This window comes from Plectropomus leopardus, chromosome 21, assembly GCF_026936395.1.
Source record: "Plectropomus leopardus strain MGB_pleo_1.0 chromosome 21, ASM2693639v1, whole genome shotgun sequence".
NCBI lineage: Eukaryota > Metazoa > Chordata > Actinopteri > Perciformes > Serranidae > Plectropomus > Plectropomus leopardus.
The window spans coordinates 20,894,603-20,919,445 of NC_142196.1; the positions used below are offsets into that span (position 1 = coordinate 20,894,603).

The window sequence follows — 24,843 nt, forward strand, 5'->3', positions numbered from 1 at the left end:
ATTTTCTTCATAAATTCAATGAAAGATGGGGTGAGTGAGTCATACACGAGTGATCATTTTATGGGTGAAGTATTCCCTCAATTTGCATATTACTTATTACTTGAAAGGTACATTTTTTCTTTTTATGGTAATAAAGTAACACAACAAATTTCCTGCGTAATCAAAAATGACGTGAGTGATGTGAAATACGCTCCAGAGGCCTTACAGTCTGCTTGGCAAAGATCCTTCTGGTTATGGTAATTACACTCTGGGACTAAATGTGGTCATTTTTCACTGATGATAAACACTACATCACCCTGAACATGTCCTCTAATGATAGTAAAGACATGTTAAAATCTTTTATTGTCTCCTTCATCATGCACTACTGGCTTCTTCTTTTTTTGCATCTATTTGAAGACGCACTTAACAATCTTCTGAAGATGACAACAAGTCATCGCCTGGCTGAATTTACCAAACACACCCAATGTGTCACATGAAGATGGAAAGAATGGTTTGGTCAAGAGAAAGAAGGTGGAAAGAAAAAAGCACGGATCCCATTGGTCAGTCCTACTTACCAGGTTATTTCTGTCCTGCTGCATTGTTTGACAGCAGAGAAACCACACAAGACAAGGGGAGGGTGGGGCAGATACAACACAGAGAGATTATTGTTCCTCGGATCAAACAGAGATGAATCGAAACAAAAAGGGTCACAGGTCACTAAAGAACATCCTACTAAGAGATTGACTACAAAACTAATGCTACATCTTTTAGATTTGTTAGCTGATGATCGACTGGATTCATTTATTTTTCTAATGAATTGCTAACATCAAAATTCAAGGAGCATGTGATGCAAACATGAAATGTGATTCAGTGAAAGCAAGCCAATCAAAATACGTGGTCGATCAGCCATGTTGAGTCATTCAAAACAGACGTGTAGGAAAGGAAAAAGAAGCCGTGTGACGTTCAGGAGAAGAAAGCAGGCCTGTCACGATAGCTATTTTTGTTGGATGATATATCGGAAGATATTTTTGTCTTTTTGAGACCATTTTAAGCCAACGATATAATGATAATATAACTGCGTCAAAATGCAAGTACATCCGTTCAAAGAGCAAGGAACTTGACATTTTTGGGAACTAGAATAAGACAAAATATATCAGATTTATTTTTTAAGGTTATTAAAACCTATTAATACATACTACAAAGTATATTTAAAATTACAATACATTTAGAGGTGTAGCCCGAAATTACTTAGTTTAAGACTTAATAAAAAAAAAAATTGGGCCACAAAAACAAAACCAAGTGATCCCTCTTGAAACTAATAGACAAGGTTAGTGAAGTTGCAGGAATACCGCAGTTACCTCCATAATATAGCTGTTTTTTTCTGCAGTTGGCAGTGGGGATGGACAGCCTGGAAGCCGAATGTTTGCAGTTGGATTTACAGTGCAGAGATTTAAGTTACTGGGGGGTGACACTACAAATGATAGACTTTTTGCACACTGTAAGGGTTTGGCAAGTTAACAATTATCAGGACTGTGCATCTTACACTCCAAAAGTGCAGCTGCAGGCTACCGGTGAGCTATGCTGTGTCGTCTTTGAAGTCATGTATAATTTTTCTTAAAATATGCACAAGTAGTTGGGTGTAGATTGAAAAAAAGGGAGGATTTTATGTAAACAAATACTCAAACACAACAGGCAATATCATGGTCATGTCTATATATTGTACGATAAGTGGATAATATTATTATTGTGACAGGCCCAGAAGTAACATTAAAGGTTGTAGCTTTATTTGAAAAATGATTTGATTTGTAGAAAAGTCAAAGAGCAGCCGTGATGTTTTATCAGTTAACAGTTCAGATGAAACCACAGAATTTTTGAAAGAAACACTGATTATGTACACAATCACATTCAGACACGCCTGTAATGGAAAATGTTTGTCTTAGCAAAAGAAAAAATGTCTGTTAAACACATATGAAAATGTGCACAAGCAGCACGTAACAGCAGATATGCCAGGTGCAGAAAAATCAGAAGGGACTGTATCTCGACATGTACTGTTTCCCCAAGGTCAGGCAGCATCAGAGCTGGCACCGCTCTGCATGCAAAACAACAGTCGCAGCTGAGAAGTGTGTTATCGAGTGTGGAGTCTGCAGTACTGCTCAGCATCAGCAGGAGGAGCAACAGACAGAGACGCCTGGCCAGACAGAGTCAGCAGCAGCAGCAGGAGCAGCTTGTGTGACAGATATCAGGGAAATCAGCCCCTCAGCATCTTTGCACATAAAAATATATCCTCACCTCCTTCTGGGCTATGCCCATCTTATCTCTCCAGTGCATCAACACTAAATCAGCCTTCTCCTTGGCAAACTTCTCCACCTCTTTGGCTGCTTTGCCGGCTATCCGCTGCCACTCGGGCACTTTGTTACGATTTAGCTGGTCCTGTGGGACACAAATATCAAAATATTATAGATGGCAAATCATTTCTAATTAAGATATTTGTTCAAATTGCAAAGAAACAAAAAATATATTGATGTGTTGTGTTTGTCCAGATACCGTGGCGATTTTTAAGTTGTCACGGATGTGCATTCTGTCCATGTCTTTCTCCGGCACTGGGTCGGGGCTGTCCAGGTAAGCCAGCAGGCCTGTTGGCTGAGAGGCACAAGACGTAGTCAAATGGGTTAAAACCTAAAAAGGGTTCCTCAGCTGCCAGAGAAAAGCATTGGCTTATGTCCTGGAGTACTTTGTCTGTATCACATTATACTAATAGCTTCTACCGAGAGTATTGGACAGGAGTCAAATATGTTAAAGTCTAAAATGGGCTGATTTGTAGCCTTACCAGTATCCTTTTCAGGAGGTTCATGGCAATGGGGTTTTCTGCCGTCCAAAGTCCCACCAGGTGACGGCTGAGCTGCCTGAGAGAGAAAAATCTCACATAAGTCGCTGATTTTTGTTATTTGCTTGTTTGAGGACACATCTTTAGTTTTCATCTACTGTAGCAACAAAACTTTATTTACTGTATTTCTGTGGTTAAGATGTTAGTTAAGTGCAAAAGTGTCAACAGAGAAAATGAAGCAGCTGCTGGACCCAACAAATCCAAATCATTGCGTGTGCCAGTGTGTGGATTTATTGAGGTTGGACCTGTTGGTGAGCATCCGCTGGTCAGTACTGATGGTGAACAAAGACGTGTGCAGATGCCTTGGAAGAGCTCCTTCACTCAGGGCCAGCTCCTGCATTTTGGTGGCTATTTCCTTGTCTCCCTCCTGAAAAGTAACAAAGGTTTTCTATAAGACTAACTTCAATTGGATAATAAGAAAATAGACGATTGTCACACCCGAGTGAAGAATCCTCCCCCAAATGTCCATTTATATATTATTTAAAAAATGCTTTTCTCCCATGCCTTCACGTTGAACGGAGAATCCAAAAAAGGCAAAATTTCATAGTTTTGTTGTTGTTATTACATGTGGTCTCCATTTATTTCAAATCTTGAAGAATGGCTACATCTTTTTGATTTGAAGGAGGCATGAGAGAAAACATTTTCTTCACAAAATTAAAGGTAACATATAGTAAGCAGTTAATATACATTTTACATAATTTTACGGTTAAAATCATGAGATTATTCTGTGAAATTCTTACCTCAATGATGGCCTTCATCACCAGGCCTGCTCCTTTCACAATCGCCATAGAGGGATGCTACAGATAAAGATTAAATATAATCACATGAACATCTACTGTATTTCTACAAATTACTATAATTGTAAGTGCAGAAAAGTTTACTGGCTCACGTCAATTACCTGAAAGAGTTTGAACAAGGTGCGTCCGTTGGAGGCAACCATCTCGAGCAGCATGTCAAACTGCTGTCCCTCCGTGGTTTCACTGTAGGGGGCGCAGAGGGCGAATGTTAGGAAGTCCAGTAAGGAGCTGATGACCAGCGCTCCGGTTCCATGGTCCTAAAAGCAAAAGAGAATGAGAGCTAGAGTTAGGACACAAAAAAACCCCTCTTTTGTAACACAGCTTCTAAATTTCTCAAAGGTGCGATAAACAGAAACGCACCACATTTGTGATGAATTTTTCAAGCAGGTTTTCGAGGAACTTCTTGGAGGACAGCAGAGAGGCCTTGTTCAGCTGCTCCTGCCTCAGGTCGTAGTCATCGTGCATCGGCTGCAGAGAAACATGATAGAAAAAAAAGTCTCAGCCAAAGATCAAAGACAGATGCGTTAAAGCTGCAGTCGGTGACTTGAATAAAAATAACTTTTTGTCATATCTGCTGAAACTGTCACTATATCCACATGAGACAGATATTCTTTGAAATGGTGTCAATCACTTCAATCACGGCTTGTGACTCGCAGTCAGACTGATGAATATGAATCTGTTACTGTATTTCCTATTTCTCACCTCAAATGCTTTCAGGCTAATCAGGATCATTATTCATATTTAGGCGTTTTTTATACCACATTACCCGACTTTCCAGTCTCAATCTGTGACTTTATATAATCATATTTAATATTTATTTAATCATATAATATTACAACTTTTATCTTGTAAATTTACAAGTTTACTCTCACAATACTACAACTTTATTCCCGTAAATATTTTCTCATACTTTCTAGACTTTTTCTAGATATTATGACTTTATTCTCATAAAATTATGACTTTATCCTAATTCCCCGTCATAAATCAGCACTGCCTAGTTTGACATTTTTATCATAGTTCACGAGAAGCAACTGACAGCTGCGGGACTGCTCAGCTCTGATTGGTTGTTTTCGTTAACGTGCAGTAATATAATGCCAACAGAAGCAATATGAAGAGAAAAATGATTTTTTTCACTGATTTTTTGTCTCATGTACTGCTGTGTGATATAGTGACAATTTCAGCTAGTATGACATCGTAGTATGATAAGTCAAATTTACAAAAGTTACCAACTGTATCTTCAAGAGGGTGATATTTCTACTTGCATACTTACACACATAAGGGCACAGAGCATGTCGACAGCAGCATGTGTCACACCGTTGTTGTTCCGTTTTAAAGCTTTTACCGTCTTTACTCCCAACTTTTCCCTGAACCTGGAACACACAAACACACATTCACAGATTTACCACTTAAATGGCTATGCTCTGAAAAGGTCCGAGGATCATAAAATGACAAAATATGAACAAAACAAACACTGTGTTATTTAAAAGAGGTCTGGGGTTGGATACACAATGAATTCATTGCTTAAGAAGTGGCTTGTTTCTTGTTTTTGCTCATAAAGTGTCGCATCTACTGAACTACTGAGTGTCATAATAAAAAAGAGGCTTTCCTTAGGATAAAAACAAACCATTTGTGTATTTGTAGTGATTTGTGTCTTGTGGCTGAGGGGAAAGCCAAGCTACTCCAGCAATGAATCTTTCAGGAAAACCAATTTGCTTAATGGGAACAAATAATAAACAGTAAATACAGTTCCTCTCATACATCTCAGTGACCCGGAAAGATTACGGGGTTCTTAAATATTGTGATGTACTGTACTCTAATGGATAGAATGGGCGACGCAGATAGTTGGAGAGAGGCGGAGGCACAAAATAGGAGTATGAGATGTCCAGAGAGGAAGGTCAAGACAAATCAGGGCAGACAGCTCGACCGGATACAGTGACGTAACATAACCTCCCTTCTGAAGCGCCTGTCTAAAAGCTCGGGATGAAAGCTGAACAAAGATAAAAGAGGATAAGGCTCATCGACAGACAGCTGAGAAAGACTGGAAAAAGAAGAAGGGAAAGAAACAGAGACAAAAGGGCAGACTGAGATGTATGGATTCATATTTACGTTGCATCTGTGACTCCAGACCCTTGACCAGACCTTGGAATGACAGAGCATGCCTGTTACCAGCAGCTCAACAAAAAGCACACTGCAGAGAAACAAAAGCAGGAAGGTGCGGAGGGATGTGTTCTTACTTAGGCAGCTGGGTGAAAGCCTGGAAGCCGGCCTTTGAGGCCACCAAGCGCCGAATGGCCTGGAAATGGCTCTCCAGCTCGGCGTTAAGAGCCGGCAGCTCGGCCTCCTGGGATAAAAGAGCCAGGATGGCGTTGTTGATGAGCTTCTCTTTGTTCTCAGAGAAAAGACCCTGAAGAGAGAAACAGAGAGATTAAGTGTGAATCCAGCTTGGGCTGATAGTTGGATATAAATCACGCAGAAGCTGAACACACTCACATCTTGGGTTACTGCATGCAGCACTCCGCTGTAGGAAATGTTGGCGTTGAATCTGAACACTGCATCTGCAAAGTTTGCATCTGAGCAGCAAAAGCATCAGAATTACAGTGAAAATATGCATCTACATTAAACTGAACAAATTATGTAAAATCCACCTGGACTTGCTTAGGAATGCTTAGACTCACTTGGAGGTGCTGCCAGGAATTTGAGATGCAAACTCTCCACCTCCTCGTCCACAGGCATGCTCAGCAGGCCCCATCTTTGCCCTCGCTGCGTCGGAGCCATCTTGACGCACACGTCCCTGTTGCCGGACGCGCGGACTCCATCGAGCAGGCTGGCTAACAGAGAGTCCCTGCAGACGCAGATACAAACAGACTCTGCTAAATGCATTATGAATGATCTGGAGCATGAACAGTGAGCACACGATAACAGGAAGTAGTTAAGGCTATGCAGCAGACATACGTACGTTATCTTGTAAATAAGGTCAACAGTCCAAAAAACTTCCAAACATTTGAAAAACCAACAGAGCCTGCAGTGTTACTACGAACACGACGACAGGTGCATGCGTTTCGTGTGTGTACCTTTCTGTGGAGGAGAACTTTCTGATCTGACCTCTGATGAATTCAACTGTAAACACCTGAGGGTTGTCTACGTCACAGATGAGCGCAAATACCTGCAGGGTGATGAGACAGAGAGAGGGTGAGGGAAGAGTTTACTCGTATCACACAGACTCAAGTGCTTTCATCCAAGCTGTTAACTCGCAGTGATGCAGTTCATACATAATGAAACAAAGACAGGCAGTTCAATTAACATTATCTTCATGGGAGTAAAACAACTACACAGAACAAAATGTTTCAGAGTGTACACATTTCAGCCTGAAATTTTTATGACTTGATGTTGTCTCTGAGAGCTCACCTCTCCAAAGGGTTTGATAGTGACTATGTTGTATGAAGCCGGATCTCTCTCGACTAGACACGTCTCTGTCAGAGCCAGAATACGCTTAACAGGCTCCTAAAAAAAGACAAACATAAGTCATAATACCAACAAAACTGATTAAATATGTCTGCGCTTCAAGCAAGAACTGATAAATACAAATTAAGAGCAGAAGCAGGAACTGAAATAGATGACTCATTCATCAAAGAGTAATATACATGCATACTACATTAGAGGTGAAGATCTGCGTTACGAATTCGCTTCTGCATCACTATGCAACATTCGGATTCGCAGAGCAAAGAAAGCATGGTGCAAAACTCAAAGCTGATAGTTTTACAATCCTCAGGCTTTTAGGGACTCAAATCCTGTGCTGATAACACTATAAAGTTTTCTTAACCCTTTAATACCTGAGCAATGGCTTGATTTCTTTCAGAAACATGGGAAGAAGGCAATGAGTGACCTGGAAGAAGTGTTTAAAAAAATATAATTCTAAAACACAATTTTAAATATTATAATTTAATTTTGATATGTAATTTTTCCCTAGCTTTTTTCACTATTATTCTCAAAATCTGCTAATTTCTTGCAATTTGTGTGACATTTCTTACCAAGTTGCTCTTTGCCTTTTCCCATGTTTTTGAAAGAAATAAAACCAAAGGGTTTAAAGGGTTAAATATTTATAAAAGGCACCTGAAAGCAGCAAGAGATGTCACTCCAGGTTTCAAAGGGTTAAACCTTATTTACAGGGGACTAGTATTACCAGGGGACCTCATGAGAGAAACACATCCCTGTTTACACAGAATAAGTTACTGAGAGTCTTGACATCATATCCGGAGGACAATGTCAGTAAATTTGACAAAAAGAAAGACTTAATTTATCCCGTGAGAATGCACCACACAAAAATGTAGATATGGGGGGATGATTTCTAAATAACATGAAGTCTCATGATAATACTAGTCTGGTTTGAAAAGGGATTCAGTGCATCAAACATATCAGAAAAGAGAATTGCACATATTCTGAGTAGGCCATCTTAGCAATCCATTGCTCTGGTGGGTCCCTCGACTTCACTGTGAGAAATCATTCAGCACTGAGAGGAACAAAGAGAAGCAGCAGCTTTCTAACCGAGTGTCGAGGGGTGATCTTCTGCACCACGAACTCGGCCAGTGAAGTGATGCTCTCGTCTGAGCTGTACTTCCCCAACCTGTCCACCGAGAAACCCTCAAAGGTCAGCGCCTCCTTCCTCAGCCGTAACGTAATACCAATGAAGTTCCCAGCATGCTCTATGGCGCTGCGGATGATGTCATCCCGGTGCTCCGAGGCAAACAGATGCTGAGAGATAGAGGCAAAAGGAAATGTTAGGACAAGAGGTAACAGACGCACTGAAGCATACACACAGACAGAAACACACACACACACTCTATGAACGCGTACCAGCCTGCTGAAGCCTCCATAGAGGATGCAGAACCCTCCCTGGTAATCAGAGACCTCAACGAAGCCCTCTACGTTACGGTAGTCGTAGGAACACACAACCCGGTTGGTGTGTGGGTCGATCTGGTCGATGCCACCCGGTGTCACCTCTAAACTCACGGGCTTCCGTGTGTCACTCCAGTGATGCTTGTAGCAGTTGTAACGCTGAATGAGTTCAGACACAAGAATATTTTGATGTCACCACATGAGCAAACATGCACTCAAATGGATAAGTTTTCTTTAAAGATCTCAGTACTCACCCTGCCGGTTATTTTTCCCTCTGAAAACTCTGTTCTGAATCTCTGCGAATAAAAAATAAAGAAATGAAAGGATTAACATGTTAGTATAAACTACAGGGTTCCCACACATTTTCATGGACAAAATTTCAAAACTTTTCCGTGTCTTTTCAACGACCCTTAATAGCACTTTTTTTCTTCTTGTCCCACTTGCACAGCGTTTTACAAACCCACTGGATTAAAACTCTATTTAAACATAATTTTAGGTAGCTTGTGAAGAGAAAGACTTCTATTTTTTCATCTAGATTTCATGAAAATTATAACTGTTTGCAAATAAACTAAAAATACTAAAATATATATATTTTTAAAAAAAGGTTGGGACGAAAAAACCATCACAAGTTGATGACTTAGCCGTTATGTTAATTTTCATGGAGGGTTACTGACGAAAAATACACAACAAAAAACACACAACAAAATTTCCATAAAGTTGTGCAAAACTTTCAATGTTATTTACTAATTCCATGACCTTCCAGGCCTGGAAAACATTATTATAAAATTCCAGTTTTTTCCCAGGTAACCATGCAACTAGCTGTTAAATCATCCTTGTGTAACATTTATTAAGTGTTGTCTGCAGTGCAGAATTAAAAATGCATTTAGTTAGCTCTGTGGGGAAATACCTATCTTCCTCCTCCTTCTCACTGTTTCAAAGAAACCTCAGCATGATGACTTTATTTCTACACAGCAACAAACAGTCTGCTGATTCATGTTTGTGATAAACACCTACAGTGAGTCAAAGGGCCTGTGATTTGCAAGCCCTGCAATCCCAGACTCTGCATCATACGTTAAGTGACTTAGCTGCGATTCTTTTTAAGACAACACAGCAAAATGTGCAGCTGTGACGCCAATAGGAAGTGTGGATCAGCCACATCACGCAACACTTCTGAGACCCTCTTAATAAAAACTGTATGTGCACTTGGTCTGTTTAGTCATGGTGAGTGATGGCAGTGGAGTGTTTGTCCTCACCAGTGCTTCTGTGAGCAGCTCCGTCCGGTGCTCTGTTGAAAACTTGAGCGTTTCGGACTTCTTGCCGCTGCCTTTACGGAATGTGAGGTTGAACTCTGTTCCCTGACCTTTTCCTACCGGGCCGATGCCGCAGATGTCTCCATAAGGCCACTGGTACCACAGAAAGCAACAACACAGAGATAAACACACTGTTAAAGTCACAGACAAGCAGTTTGAACATGAAAAAGATGATACGGTACTTAACGTCTACCTCTTTTTTAGTTTACAAGCAGTATACAGACATTTTATACATTATTCATTACACATAATATATGGTTATATTGTAAATGGATTCAAGTGTTTATTAATGTATTTGTTAAAAAGTGTTACTCCTCCTGTGGGCACAAAGTGGAGGCTGGTATATGAAGAGATAATAAATGACAATATAGTAAAACACTGTTGGAATATTATAAAATATGTCTTCATAAGTTTCCATTGCTAACAATTACTGTGCATTAATAAACACTTAAAATGTCTTAAAAATCAGCCATGTACAACAACATTATGATGAATAATAAAGGTTCATATAGTGCTTATGAAATCTAAATAGGGGGCTCAAAAGGAAAGTGTTGCAAATGTTATATTTACTACAGCTAAAGCTGGGCTAGGAAGTTTTATTTCGGCGTCATTGCGCAAAAATCCCATAATAGCGTTTTAGCATATAGTAATTCAAGTGGATGGAGATAAAACTGGACTTCTGAACCTACTCTTGGTTCTGTTTTTAGGTTTGAGAAATTCTAACCAGAGATGGGAGAGGTTGTTCCTATTGGCTGTTCTACACAAAGTTCTTGTTTTGGGGGCGCACGATATTATTGGTGCGTCATTTGAATCGGCCAGTATTGGCTTTAAAATAAAGTACTGGTATCAGCAAACATGCTGATTTCTGTCAGTATGACAAACCAATATAAAAAATATTTAAAAAAAGACAGATAAACTTTTTAAAAAGAGAGTCTAGAAGATCCTGACAAAACAAAACGTGTCAATATCAACAAAGCATCTCAGAGACAAAATGCTGCCGATAGTATAGCCTTCTGCTAATGGGAGCCAAAGGCTCACAGCTGCGGCCTCATGTTTACAGTTATGGCCACAGTTACCCAAATCTAGCTATCGCAACCCCCGGTCCAGGGAACGGACAGCCCCGACTCTTGGCCAGACCAACTAACATTTTATTCCTGCATTTCCGCAACTGCTGGCACTGGGGGGGTTTGCACTTACCGAATTCGAACCACTGTAGCTGCCTACCGACGCTCTACAGCTGCTGCCCACTTTAGCGGAGCAAGGCGGAGGACCGTGAGGTCGCTACATTATTAGCTATCTAATTCTTGTCTCATTTGTGGTCTGATGAATAGAGAAAGAGAGCAAGCTGAGCAAGTGCATTAAGAGCCACTCTATGATAAAAAAAAGATTAAATAAATAAGTGTATGGGACACACTGGGTTACTGTATGAAGCTCATGCATACGCCAGATGGTCATCTGGTAGATGGGGCTTAGTATAGAGAGGGGAGTTTTTTAAATTTCTTCCATTTTTTTGTCTTTTCATGATTTCTGCCAACCCCAGCTTTACCTTATTACTTAAAAATGACTATGATGCTACTTTCTGCCGTTTCTTGACTGAGGGGGTTAGTGAGGGACGTCTCTGAGTACTGACTCTGACATGTTTCATGTTCTAATCAGCACACAGACATGCTGCTACATGAAAGCCTTCTGTAATCAAAGGCTGTGCACAAGAAGTTAAAAATACCGCCTTTCAGCTTTTAGCGAGAGAGCAAATGGATTTTCAATAGTCACATGGATCCAAGAACATCCCACAAGCGCCTGTGAAGCACCGATAGCCGCAGCAGAGCAGCAGCCCCTGAATGACAGTGGAGCTCCTGTTCGACAGGCTGCACACACACTGACCTGATTTGTTACTTCTAGCGTAGTAGGGTTGTAAGTGGTAATGCCATGCGTCCCCACTGAGAAGACTCGCTTGTACCTGGAACACAGAGATGGGATGAGTCAGAAACACAGCCTACCCGTCGCAAACCACACATGGCAGCAACACCCACAGCAGCACGGGCAGTCACATAACATTAGCAGCGAATGCGGGAGAGTGGCTGAATGTGTGGCGGTTTTTTAAACACATTGGGGGTTAACTGAAGCATATATCAGAGATCTGGTAAGCCCTGATTACACTGAACATCACTCTATTAACTGGTAATTACAAGACTTCCAATGTGTCCAATAAGGCTGGGCAATGTGGGCTAAAAGTTATATTGTGATATCCTTAGGCTATATCTCGATATACAATATCTATCTGGATTTTTTTTTTTAAGATATTTTTTGGGCGTTTTCGCCTTTAATTAATAGGACAGCACAAGTGTGAAAGGGGGAGAGAGAGAGGGGATGACATGCAGCAAAGGGCCGAGGCCGGAGTCGAACCTGCAGCCGCTGCAGTGAGGACACAGCCTCTACACATGGGGCGCCCGCTCCATCCACTGAGCCACCAGGCGCCCCAATATCTGGATATTTTTAAATCTCCTCAAAAGCACTATTAATGCAAGAACTTAAAGGCAGAATTGAACATTAAATTTTTATTTAACTGTTTTTACCAAATTCCCTCTTTGATGTGACAATATTGTGGTCGTGAACATTGGTACTTTAGAAAATATTCATGAGTAATGTAGATATAATGACTAAGTGGCTAAAGGCAAGTATTAAAACAAGTAGAACTGTCTCATATGTTGAGAGAAGTACATTAATTTATTGTAATGCAACCTTTAAAATCAGGAAAAAACTTTTTTTTCTATATCACAACATAATATGATGTATAATATCCAATATCTAACACAATATATAATGTCATATCTCAACAGGATATAATATCATTGCAATGCCCTAGCTCCACACATACCTCATTACATCAATACAGCATCATTATATGTGCAGTATGGTGTGAGAGGAAAAGGGCGGTTTGTAGCCCTCCGTACGCGAATGATGAGTCAAGGATGGTTGACATCACTGAGACTCAGTTAACGGATGATATCATCCACGTACAAGTTTATCATGTCAGTTTCCAGACATTTTTATGAGGTAATGGTTGAGATAAAGGACAGACGGGGTGAAAAGATGGTGAGAAAAGATTACGAACTGCCACTTTTAAGCCGCGATAGCCAGTCGTCTGCATGCAGAGTCTCTAACGTGTTGAAATGGGTATCATAAGGATTTTCTCTTCTTAGCTTTGATGAAGAAATTAGGAAAAGATTCAACAGGAATCAACAAGTATGGTCAGCTGGATAAAAGTGAGGAAGGAAGCTCCTTTTTTCACAAAGTTGTTCAAACAAACACAAATTTTTGATTAGAAAATTTTTTTATCAAACATTCATTTGGCGCTTACTCTGCAGTAACTCTGACAGACCCTAAATCCTTCACACCGAACCTTTTAAATGTAGCGTGAAGTCTTACGATTCAGTTTAGTCATGTAATACCACGCTGAAACAATGCAACCGTGATTTTAAAATATTAACTTCAGCCTTTACTATTAGGAAATTTTCAATTTATTGTATGTATTTACCACATTAGGCCTCTTAGTGACTTTAAAATGAGGGGTCACAACTTAATCGAACGTTAACAGTTTGTTAATGAGTCACTATTTGTGTCAGAAACACCAATTCATCAAAACCGTTATGAGAGTGGGGCTTTGTCACGTAGTAGGAAGGAAGTGTGAAATTTTTGGCCAATCTTTTTGCATGTTACGCTGACTTTGTGTGCGTGTGTGTGTGTGTGTGTGTCAGTGTGTGTGAGCAGGCAGGATCACTGTGTGGTTTGCCAACAGTTTCAATTGACATTTACGCCCAATTCATAACATACTGCCTGCTGTTTGATTTGAAAATGGGTCACTTAAGGTTTCTGGTTATGTAAAAACAAGATTTTTAAACGTTTAAACAATGAGTCTGTTTTAGTGTTAACACTAAGGCTGGTAGTAGTGGTGGTTTCTTGCATGTGGTATACATGTACAGTATGTTCATCTATGAACAGCATGTTCTTTTAGCACCTCTACAGCAGTTATTATCCTGCAGTGCAAACTGAACATGCTGACTTGGCGCCTTTCTGTCTTGCACATCCTCATTAGGTTCGGACAACATTAAGAGGTCCCTTGAAGATACAAGCTCATCCTATCAAAAAGTAGAGTAAAAGGAAGTCAAACTGAGAGGACACTTCCGTATAATGCGTTCGGACTTGTGTACAGAGTGCATGACTAACATAAACAGACAGGTCAGGCAGTGGCCTGAGGCGAGTGGAGTATTAGGTCCTTCCCACAGTCACTCCTTCCCTTTTCACAACTATACTATGTCACATATTGTTTGTGTACCTTCCCATTAGAAGCCCATACAATTCACTATGGTTGAAGCATTTAATCTCACACTGAGGTGACATCTGTCTTGGGCCACTGTGTCTGCAACCACGACTCTGTCCCGATCTCAGCGTGCTGTCTCTCTGTCTGTCTTGACCTTGGTGTTAAGTGGCCGGTTTAACTGTGTGTCAGCGCAAACTTAGTTAATTATTCATTCTCTGTGGGCTGTTTTTCTCCTCCCTTAATTCTGTCTTAGCACAAAGGCAATATCAAATCCTCGCTGGCTTGTTTTAGTCATTTTATCCATTTGCTTGTGTTCTATTACTATCATTATTTTTATTTTAATTATTATTATTATTTGTCTTAATGTCATTAATATAACCTTAGTCAACTTAACTATTTTACATTTTTTCTTGTCTAATTTTGTATAACATGGGCTGTCTGGGGGGGGGTGTTTCTGTGTTTTGTATTGTTTGGGTTATAAAAAAAAATCAATAAAATGTGTTCAAAAAAAAAAAAAATCCTCGCCGGCTAGTGTGTGTGTGTGTGTGTGTTTGTAAGGCTAATAATGCATCATTTTAACTTTTTTTTAACTGTACTTTCTTTGTGACTATTTTTTGCATTTGCATTGGAAATTTAACAGTTGTGATGCGTTTTTGTTGTACATCAGTGAGTGTCCACTTTAAGCAGTCTTTTTGTTTCTTTTCCAATAAACACTTAATTTCAAAGATTTAGTAGATACAGTATTTAAACATAATCAAAGCTTGCACAATAGCATGAAGATGATTGTGAAAAACATTCCTTTTAAAGATAATCACACAGACTGTTAAAAATGGACTGATTTTCTGGCTGAAGCATGCCAATTACAGCATAAAAAGAAATGCTAAGTGCTTTTCGAGCCAACTTCATAACCAAGTGATGCAGTGATAATTACAGAGGAGGTGCTAGAGCTTTATCTATAGCAGCAAAATTCACCTGCTAAAATAAAATAATGCCTGTGTGTAGGAAGGTGAGACAAGATTAAAATGAATATTGAGTAAATTAGTAGCTACATTTTTTATAATATGTAGAGACACTAGGAATTTAAATGACCTACTGGGGTTTTTACATGTTTTGGCTGTAACAAATCACATATACTTCATTTTACAACTTATGCTGCTGTGGTTCAGATTTTCATTCATACAAAGATATGAAAATCAGCTGAGCAGAGACTTCATGTGTTAGACAAGCAGCATGTCTCCTTACAGCAATCAGCCAAAACATTAAAACCACTGACAGATGAAGGGAATAACATTGATTATCTTGTTACAATATAATGTTCTGCTGGGAAACCTTTAGTTGTGGCATTAATGTGGAAACTAATTGAAATGCATCATCCAAGTACCCCTCTCGTAGCAATGGCACTCTTCCACCCAACAGGACAATTTGCAAAGCCGCACTGAAAAAAACTGCTCAGGAATGCCCCAAGAAAGGTCAAGCATCCATTGGATGTGGTGGCACCCCTCGACAGGTCAGATGCTCCACCATGGATCTGACCTGTCGAGGTATAAACACAGAACCTCTGAGGGTGTCTGGCACCTGAGTGTTTGCAGGGGATCCTGGGCTGCAAGGTGGGGTACCAGCACATCCTACAGATGCTCAATCAGATACGGATCTGGGAAATTTAGAGCCCAGGTCGACGCCTTGAACTCTTTGAAATGTTCCTCGGGTCATTACTGAGCAGTTTTTGCAGCGTGGCATGGCAATTTTTTAAAAAAGATTTTTTATTCTTTATTCTGACAGCTATAATGTGAAAGGGGAGAAAGAGAGGGGGGATTACATGCAGCAATGGGCCAAAAGTGGAGCCCTCAGCCGCTGCATCAAGGATATAGCTTTTGTACATGGGCGCCCGCTCTACCAGGTGACCTACTGGGCGCCCTGGGATGATGCATTTTTCTGATGGGAGGGCCATTGCTGTTCCCATGAGGGGTTGTACATCGTCCAAAACGAGGTTTGTATGGTTTATGCGTGTAAAGTAGCCTCCACATGAATACCATGACCTAATATTTTCCAGCAGAACATTGCATTTTTATAAGATGATCAATGTTATTCACTTCACCTCTCCGTGATTTAAATGCTCTGGTTGGTCAGTGTGTGTTAAGTTGGTCTGACACAGGCTGAATAAAGAGCAGACACAATGTCACGTTGACTTTCATACAGAACGGTAACCAATGGAAACTATAATGGTAGTAGGACAAAATTCAAACAGGTACAGTTTGCAGCGTAAATAGAGTGAGAGTTATAAGGTTACTCTTCTTTCAGTTGTATCGTACAGTTTGTCTTCAGAGCTTTCCTTCCACTTTAAAGGTTTCATAATGTATCACATTAAGCAACTTCCTGTATCTGACTAACCCTCTTAACTGCCTCTTCTCTTTAAACAAGATTTCTCACAGAGAGGACTGAGATGAAGATTAGTTTGACCATATAAAAGACTAGGACGACACTACATAATCCCCTATATGAGACTGAACAAACACTGGATTTCAGAGCTGCAAATAGTGATTAAAGGACGGCTGAATGTGAACAGACTCTCTGAATAATGATGGGAATAACTAAAAAAATACATGATTAGATAGAATAAAAGGAACAAAAGAGAGTTGCAGCACATTTTATGTAGTGTTTACGCAAAACAGCTTGTGAAAAATAAAAAAATATAGCTGGAGAATCTGTAGCTTCCTAATTGTTGCGGAACAACGACAAATTCGAAAAGCTTCAAAAAGATTTATGCATATTCATGCTTTGAAGAAGTGTGCTGTGCTTGAAAACCCTTGAATGACACAGAAAGCTCTCAGACAATCACTTTGTGTCAAAAATCATGAAAATGCCTTTCATTTGCAGAACACATGCACACACAGACAAATCTAATATTCTCCACAAGTTAGAGTCTCAAGACTTGAATTAAACATGATCATGGGCACAGAGAGAGGGAAATGTAGCTGCAAAAAAGCAAAACTACAGCAGTTAGGATTTGTTTTAATGTTAACTACTATGGAAAAGTGTCTCAGAATAACTTAGTCTCTCAAACATCCACTGATTTTCACTAATTTGATTATGTCACCATACAATCTGAAATGCTAAGAAATGCTTGTTTTAGACATGTGAGAGGGAATCCGGACAGAAAATAGGGGAAACTACAAAGCAACACCGCTTCATAATGGCTTTTTAATTTCCCCCTCAACTCCCTGCAGAACAGATGACAGATATTCTCCCGTCTGCCGACCAATCTGCCACAGTCCAATTATTAAACATTTGACAAAAAGACGTTTGAGCATTCCTGCCAAACTTACGACTAGGAGCTGAAGCCTCTTTTGTTCATGCATTTTAATTTAACTAAAGCTAGACTTTCTATAGGGGCATTCAGAGAAAAATATCCTTCACACAAAGAGCAGGACTTAAAGAAGTCGGCACATCAAGGAGATGCTGAATGCTGTCTAACATACTCAAAATTCACGTAACAGAAGTACTTTTAATACACTGCCAAAAGGGGAATGCTAATCACAGATGAGTCTAATTAAAGTTTACTTTTGGGAACGTGTTCTGTATTCACAGCGGAGAGCTCATCTCATCTGTGTCACTGTTTCATACCCACATGAACCTGTGCCTACCTGAGACGGTTTCATTTGTCTAACATAAAGCCAAGATCAATCCAACCTGGTATATTTTGTTTTACTATGTTGTTTTCATGTGCCAAAAAATACGTTTGGATGGTATGTTTTTTCTAAAACTCAACTGGTTTATAAAAATCAAACCGGATGTTTAGTTTGCATGATACTACCCACTGAAGGCAAAAGTAGGCCACAGTATATTAGGCTGGTATAAAGCAAGATGAAAGAGGATATCCTGACATGAAACCTTCTCTTTCTGTTTGCCTGAAGCTTTGTGCGAGTTGTACTCTCTTTATTCAGCAAACGGGCAGATGAAGCGGTTCTACTGAACTGCATTTGACTCATTCATTTGAGGCTGCTGTCTGTAGTTATGCTTCATTGTTAAACTAAAGGGTTACATTACACAAGCACCAAATAGTTTCACTTTCATGTCTCTCTGCTCTCTCATCTTTCTGTCTCTTTCTCTTCAGTTTAATGACCTTCAAATAATAAAATCAATAAATTAAGTTTCCATCCCTGACAGAGATGCCTGTTCACCAAAGCCGGGCAGCGTGTGACCCGTGTTCAACCTCGGTTATGGAACCAGATCAGCCAACATGTGTCAACCCAATCAGATCGTCCATCAGTACAAGTTTAAAGAGAAGTTCACAACAAAATCAAAAATGAATATTTTTCCTCTTAACAGTAGTCCTGTTTATCAATCTATATTGTTTTGGTGTGAGTTGCTGAGTGCAGGTAAAAATTGGCCGTAGATGTGTCTGGCTTTTCTCCAATATAATGTAACTAGATGGCACACAGCTTTTGGTACTCAAAAGCAGCAAAAATTACGATTGAAAAACGTCTCTTTCCAGATATCACGACCCGGTTAATCAAGATAATCTGCAGATCTTGTTGTGAGCAGTTTCATGTAGGAACTATTTTCTTTCTACCTTCCAACCGTGTCACCACGCAGCAGGTAGCATGCATCAACTGCTCGCTCACCTGGCACCAAAGAGCTACCTAACATCACAGCAGCGCCGGAGGATGCCATTTATGTTTTTATCTTGTGCTGCAATGAACACGAGCCTCCTTTCCATGAATGCACGCTTCTTTTTGCACGATGATACAGCTGGCGGATGAATTTTGGTGGAAAAGAAAATAGTTCTTACATGACATAGCTCAAGGTCTGCGGATTATCTTAAGTAACCGAGTCATGATTTCTGGTTAGAGACGTCGCTGTTGAGTTTTCCAAATGTATTTTTGTGAGTTTTGAGCACCACAAGCCAAGTGCCATCTAGTTCCATTGCGTTGGAGAGAGAGCAGACATCTCAGTGATAACATTCGGCTCACATCCAAACAATCTAGACTGATAAACAGCACTAAAGATAAATCTAAAAAAAAGGTGTATTTTGTATTTTGGAGTGAACTGTCACTTTAAGCTGTGTCTCTGAGTGGGGTACCCACCTCCAGCGTACACCACACACACATCAACACTCGTCTCTGACGGACACTTCAGGAAGCATTAGCAGGATGAAGCTCTGATGATGGCTAATGCTCTGCAGCCCTGCTTAAGTTACAAAAGTCAATGGCGGGCCTTAATGGGACAAAGACACTTAGAAAGCAGGTATTGGTAATGTGATCCCACCGGCTCACTGCTCAGACTGGAGCTTGTCCATCATTTAGTTTTGAGGGCCACCAGCTACATCAAGTCCCGTCTAGTTTTAGACCTTTCTTGGCTTACGTCTGCAATTTAACTACACTATAATCTATAATATGAAAACAGATACCTCCTGCACTAGATAATCATGGACCAAGCAAACAGTTTTACATCATAGATGCAGTATGTTGGCCTTTTTCTCCTGTAATGTACTGCAACAATTCAGGGCAATTTTATACGTCAAAATATGTTCAAATAAAGTTAGTATGATAAAAGCTTCCCCTAAGACACACTGCACACAAATGTACACACACTCCCTTCCTGTTATAGGTCCATTGCCGCATATACAAAAATTATCAGCATGTAATATTTCTAAAAAATGCTGGTGAAAGTGAAAAATATAATTCCTGCTTTTCATGACTTTGCATACATTCAATATATAAATGTCAGTACATGACAGTGTTTCCCACAAAATTAAAATCTATGTGTGGCAGTTGCTGACTTGAGTGTGTGTCCCTTTTTTATTATTTTGTGTCCCCTCTCTAAATTTGAATGTTTTGTGGGTCTGTGAATGCAGCACAGGCATTCATGGATTCTTTTTTTAATCTGCAGCAGTTTAACGAGTTTGAGTTATGGAGTGAATAGTTGATTTGTGGATGGATGAGAGGAGCAGAAACACTGTGCCTAGCTGTCTGCTGCACCGTCTGTGCCCAGTGTATGCTCTGCACTCCAAGAGTGTGGTGCTATCAATAACCAAACCTTATATACAGTATATTCCAACAGTGATTCTAATGAATGGTCCAGCTCCAAAAATCTAAATCTAAACATGAAAGCAGATGGCGGGCCGTCACAAATAAACAAATGTGCGGGAAATCCTGCGTGGATGTCATCTTGCTTAACACTAGTTCTGTGCTGTGTTCAGGTTCAGTATCTGTGTCTTTGGGCCAAATTTTATAAGTTAGTGCAGCTCTACAAAACACACCTCATTAGTGCTGATCGGTGACTGCTGACAGTGGTATGCAGACCTCCTATTCATGGCTTAGACAAGGAAGCCGACACAATTGAAGCACTGAGTCAGGATTTAAGAATTTACAAGGTTATAAAGGGAGAAGTTTAAGTTGATGTTGCCTTGTACACCAATACAAAGAAGATGTGGAGGAGACAATGCCACAAGCCTTGAAATCCAATCGGTGGTGTTAAAAAACTTACTTTCCCCTCCAGGAGTGTTTGGTGGTGTAGAAACAGGCCAGGTCTTTGTTTTCTTTGACGACATTCATCTTTCCACAGGACCTACAAACGAGAAAAAAAGTTATGAGTTATGAGTCGGAGCAAAACGTAAGCAAACAAGAAAAGCTCTCAGAAAATAAATAGTTGGAAGAGAAAGCGTTTCATTTTCAGTTCAATAGTAGAGGGAAAGAACCGATGGCTTTTCATGTCAGCTCTATAAGAAGTCACCTCCACCTTCACAAGTCATTACGACATCAACTTCATGCACACATTCCCATATATTGCACACACTTCACACAGTCATTCAACATTTTGCGGCTTAAAGGAGACTCCCACATGACACTCCCTCAGCTTCAGAACTAATACTGAGTAAACAGTGATTATCCATCGACAGAGAGTAGACCTAGCTCCGTGACTGACTGATTCTTCACCGTCATAAGCTCAGCTATGAGCCGGAGAATCAATGCAGCTGGCTGCACATGACTTCCAATTTACTATAAACCGTAGACCGTGACATCCTCACTCTCAGTCATGTGTGCATTTCATGGTTTACTTTGAAAAGAGGCCAACGTACAGGGAAACCATTTTCTAATTTGGCCCAATATTGAGAGGGCAATTGCGCATTGTAAATTTCTATCCAATACAAGTACTTGTATCTGCCGTTGACAGGCTTTGATTGTTAATGAAAGTGTTTGACAACATTATGGAAAGGACCTGACAGAGAAATTCAATGTTTTTCTTTACCTTTCGCTGGTCTGATTGTTAGTGAGAAGTCTTGTCCTGAAATCTCCCGAGGGCTGACTTGTTGCAGGAAAAACAACAGTGGAAATGTTAGTGAGAGCTGGAGAGAGGAGTGCCGGGAAGAGTTTGTGGCGTCGGAGTCCAGAAAGCGTAGCTTAATGTTAACTGAAAGACTTTCAGTGTCATGGCTGAATATTTAGCTTTTTTCGACCAGGTGGAAAAGCCAGTGAGAGTTCAAAGCGCGACCTCTTCTAGAGCGAGACTTGGTTACACACAGACCGGATCGGCGAAAGCTAAGGAAAAATGTTTGTTTTCGCCGTGGCGTCTTTTCAGAAATGTTGTGAGACACTTGGAGTAACAATCTGAGCCTGTCAATGGCAAAAACAAGCATTTCTAGTGGACATAAATTGACGATGCAAAATTGCCCGTAGGGATTACACTGCTGCCTGTTATTCAGCGGCCCCTTCCAATATTGGATGAATTTCAAAAACTGTTGCCTCCATTAGTCACAAAAAAAAACATGGGAAAAATACCCAAGTTTCCCCTTTGAAAAACCACAACCTGCGTTGCAAAACAGAGAGAAAATAAAGTGCTTTCAATCCAGCCTCATATCAAAGGCCCAAAAAATCAACACAACAGTGCACCAGCTGAGCATGTGTCAATAAATTCTGGTGCAAAGCCAGTGTGGCCTATTGATCGTTTTGGATAAACAGGAGTAAGGCCACGTCTTAGTGTTAAGGCCCACCGCATTGTTTGATTGAAAATGCTTTCTAATTTAACTTTAAGAGAGCCATATGCTCTCAATTCTGGATAACATATTAACTAGGATCCGTGTTCTTGTCACTAAATCCGAACAGTTTCGTTTTCCAAGTAGGAGAAACCACAAAGCACCAGTGGGATGGTAAAGACTCAAGAGTGGAGCTTTGTGACAAACTGTTTTAAACAAATTAAAGGCATCAAAGACAAAAGCTTTAAACAGAGCAGAATCGAGTAAACTGAGGGAATAACGGCCTCTTCTAGCCTCAGTGCAATAATTTGCTGGCGGCTGCATTGTGACAAGAGGAACCTGTGTCAGCACTCTACCAGGATCCTGGAAAAATCTGACTCCAGTTTTCCTTCCTCTCCATTCCAGCGTGCCACTAAAGCATGGGACAGCAAAATAACCCCAAAATGATGGAATCAACCATTCACCAAGTGGGACAATTGTCTGGTGTTCAGAGAGCGCAGGGTGGAAATCATGCTGCTGTCAGGTGCCACACCACTAGACGAGGACCTTTTAAAAAAAAAAAAAAAACTAGCCAGTGTCGGCGTCTCAATAATTGATGCCTGTGCTGGAGAAACAAAGGTGCAAGGAACAGTCCAGAGCCAAGTTTTGCATCAACAGTTTTTTTCATTCATGGGGCTGCATAATGAATCTAATCCGAAGCGGGGGGCTGATGAAATGCACAATGGGAGATGTTTGCAGCAAGCAGTGCACAGCAGCGTGCGCTTTGCTGCTGCAGAGGGCAGTGCCGCTTTTTTATTATATTACTGAGTTGAGAGCACCTTGACGAGTGTAAAAAAAGACCAAGGCGGATTCCAGGATTGGGTCATGTGATTACCTCTCCCACCACTTTCTGCCAGTATGCAGATCAATAGCAAATTATTTGTGGGCTATCCTTGACAGTAAGAAAAAAGGCAAAGCTAAACAGGAGGACACTTAAGTAAAGATATAAAAAAAGAAAGTAGGCCCGAAGCAAAGCACACAACATTTACATGATAACTTGTTTTAGACAGGTCTCACAACTTTTCGGAAACTTTAACAAACACGGTTTTCTGATCACAGCTGTGACAGTCAGGGCAGTGTACACGGGTGCACTGCTAAAAGGATATAAAACCTCTAAATGGAGGAGATCTGAACAACAACAGCGCCTTACTGACCAGCAAGAATGCAGCCACAGGTTATTCTGTAAGTGTCAGGACAATTAATATGTAATGCTGTGTAAACAGCTGTTTTACTCTGCCTTTTGTTTGGCTTAAGCCTGTTTCTACCTTGTTTCTCACAGCTGTTGAGAAGAAAAAAAACTATTTTCTTTGCAAGTACATAACAAATATGCTAAAGCATCAGCATGGGTGCAAGGGTCAAACGATCATATGCTATTACATCACTATATGACCCTATTATTCTCTAGTTAAAATCAAGATGAACATAAAACTACGATTATACCTGAGCTGACAGAAAACTGACCGATAAAAAACGTCTACAGGGGGGCATCTGGACAAACAGAATCACATCTGAATCTAAATAATTATTGTAGAAAGTCCTGACAAATCCAGAAACATAACATGCTGATTTCCTGCAATGTGGTTTTCCTCTTGAAGACGTGTTGCAATATCTTCCCTAAATTTACCAATTACATGAAGCAATCTCACCACCACGACGGGAACTTTACCCTTACTCTGCTTCATCTTGTATGGCTCTGTAATGATTACATGAGCCACTTGCTTGCAAAAATGTAAATCGCTTGCAGTTTGGTTTTTGGTTTTTTTTTTGCACGTGACTACACAATTTCAGATACACGTTAAAACGGGTAGCTCTTAAGTCCATATGGGGATGTGCGCTGGGTCCCGATCTGTCAAGTAAATCCATGACAAGCAGCATTAACGTTACCTGGCTCTCAAGCGCTTAGCCAAACTCTGCTTCATTGCAGCGGGCCTACACGGTTAACTGTCCGGCTAAAAGCAAGCACGGCAGCGCCGTATTAGCGATGTTGACACTGCTGCTCCTCCTAACCAGAATAACACACACTTGAGACACCTGTGCTCTCAGCGTTTGTTTGCCAAAATGCAAAATTGGGGCTGTGGCAGGCTAATGTAGTTAGCCTGAAGCTAGAAGCTAACTAGCTTTAGCAGCGGGGTTCAATCAAGCAGACATGGAGAAGATGGCTTGGGGAGATTGGCAGGTGGTGGCGGGTGCGTTTACCTGTAAAAACGCTAACGGGTGTTAATGGTAGCCGTCCCTCAGCCCCCCACCCTCCTCTGCAAGCGGCTGGTGCTTCTCAGTTTTCCCTCTGTGATGCTGAAGGTGCTCAGTTGCGCCGTATTTCCCTCAGCAGCGCTCAGGACGCTGCCATATTCCTCATACCAAAAATCTACCACTGCGCATGCGCGAGGCCTGCCTGTCATGCGGCTGTCAGCTGATTGGTTTGTCGGGACGCGGAATTAACGAAACGCAGATCTGAGATCAGTTTGAGGTGATTTCCTTTGGTTTTTGTATTGATGCATACAGACGAAACTGACCTCGGAGCAGTTGATTGTGCGGGGCTCATGCTGACTGGGTTATGTGGTAGACTCTTGAGTTTCCTTTTGTGCTTTTGTTCTGCAGATTGTTTTCATACCACCTCTGTATGGTCTGAAGTGCAGTGGTACTTTTCAAGA

At 40.6% G+C, this 24,843-nt stretch overlaps 1 protein-coding gene across 6 annotated transcripts in view; it reads right to left on the bottom strand.

Moving 5' to 3' along the window:
• Nucleotides 1-24,553, bottom strand: part of dnajc13 (dnaJ homolog subfamily C member 13) — a 40,918-nt gene extending 16,365 nt beyond the window's left edge. For 2 of the 6 annotated variants that reach the window (XM_042510040.2, XM_088071810.1), the window contains exons 1-22: nt 24,389-24,553; nt 20,668-20,748; nt 11,745-11,820; nt 9,807-9,956; nt 8,808-8,849; nt 8,512-8,712; nt 8,203-8,409; nt 7,066-7,161; nt 6,732-6,823; nt 6,336-6,502; nt 6,151-6,230; nt 5,895-6,064; nt 5,767-5,799; nt 4,931-5,030; nt 4,021-4,128; nt 3,762-3,917; nt 3,604-3,660; nt 3,109-3,230; nt 2,807-2,882; nt 2,524-2,619; nt 2,269-2,409; nt 555-572 (exon numbers count right to left, since the gene is read on the bottom strand). In XM_042510040.2, coding sequence (XP_042365974.2) covers nt 555-572; nt 2,269-2,409; nt 2,524-2,619; nt 2,807-2,882; nt 3,109-3,230; nt 3,604-3,660; nt 3,762-3,917; nt 4,021-4,128; nt 4,931-5,030; nt 5,767-5,799; nt 5,895-6,064; nt 6,151-6,230; nt 6,336-6,502; nt 6,732-6,823; nt 7,066-7,161; nt 8,203-8,409; nt 8,512-8,712; nt 8,808-8,849; nt 9,807-9,956; nt 11,745-11,820; nt 20,668-20,735 — 2,256 coding nt within the window. In that variant the 5' untranslated portion in view covers nt 20,736-20,748; nt 24,389-24,553. Of the gene's footprint in view, nt 1-554; nt 573-2,268; nt 2,410-2,523; nt 2,620-2,806; nt 2,883-3,108; nt 3,231-3,603; nt 3,661-3,761; nt 3,918-4,020; nt 4,129-4,930; nt 5,031-5,766; nt 5,800-5,894; nt 6,065-6,150; nt 6,231-6,335; nt 6,503-6,731; nt 6,824-7,065; nt 7,162-8,202; nt 8,410-8,511; nt 8,713-8,807; nt 8,850-9,806; nt 9,957-11,744; nt 11,821-20,667; nt 20,749-21,429; nt 21,487-24,388 lie in introns of all 6 variants that reach the window. The other 4 variants (XM_042510041.2, XM_042510044.2, XM_042510043.2 and 1 more) reach the window with 4 other exon arrangements.
• Nucleotides 24,554-24,843: the final 290 nt, after the last annotated feature.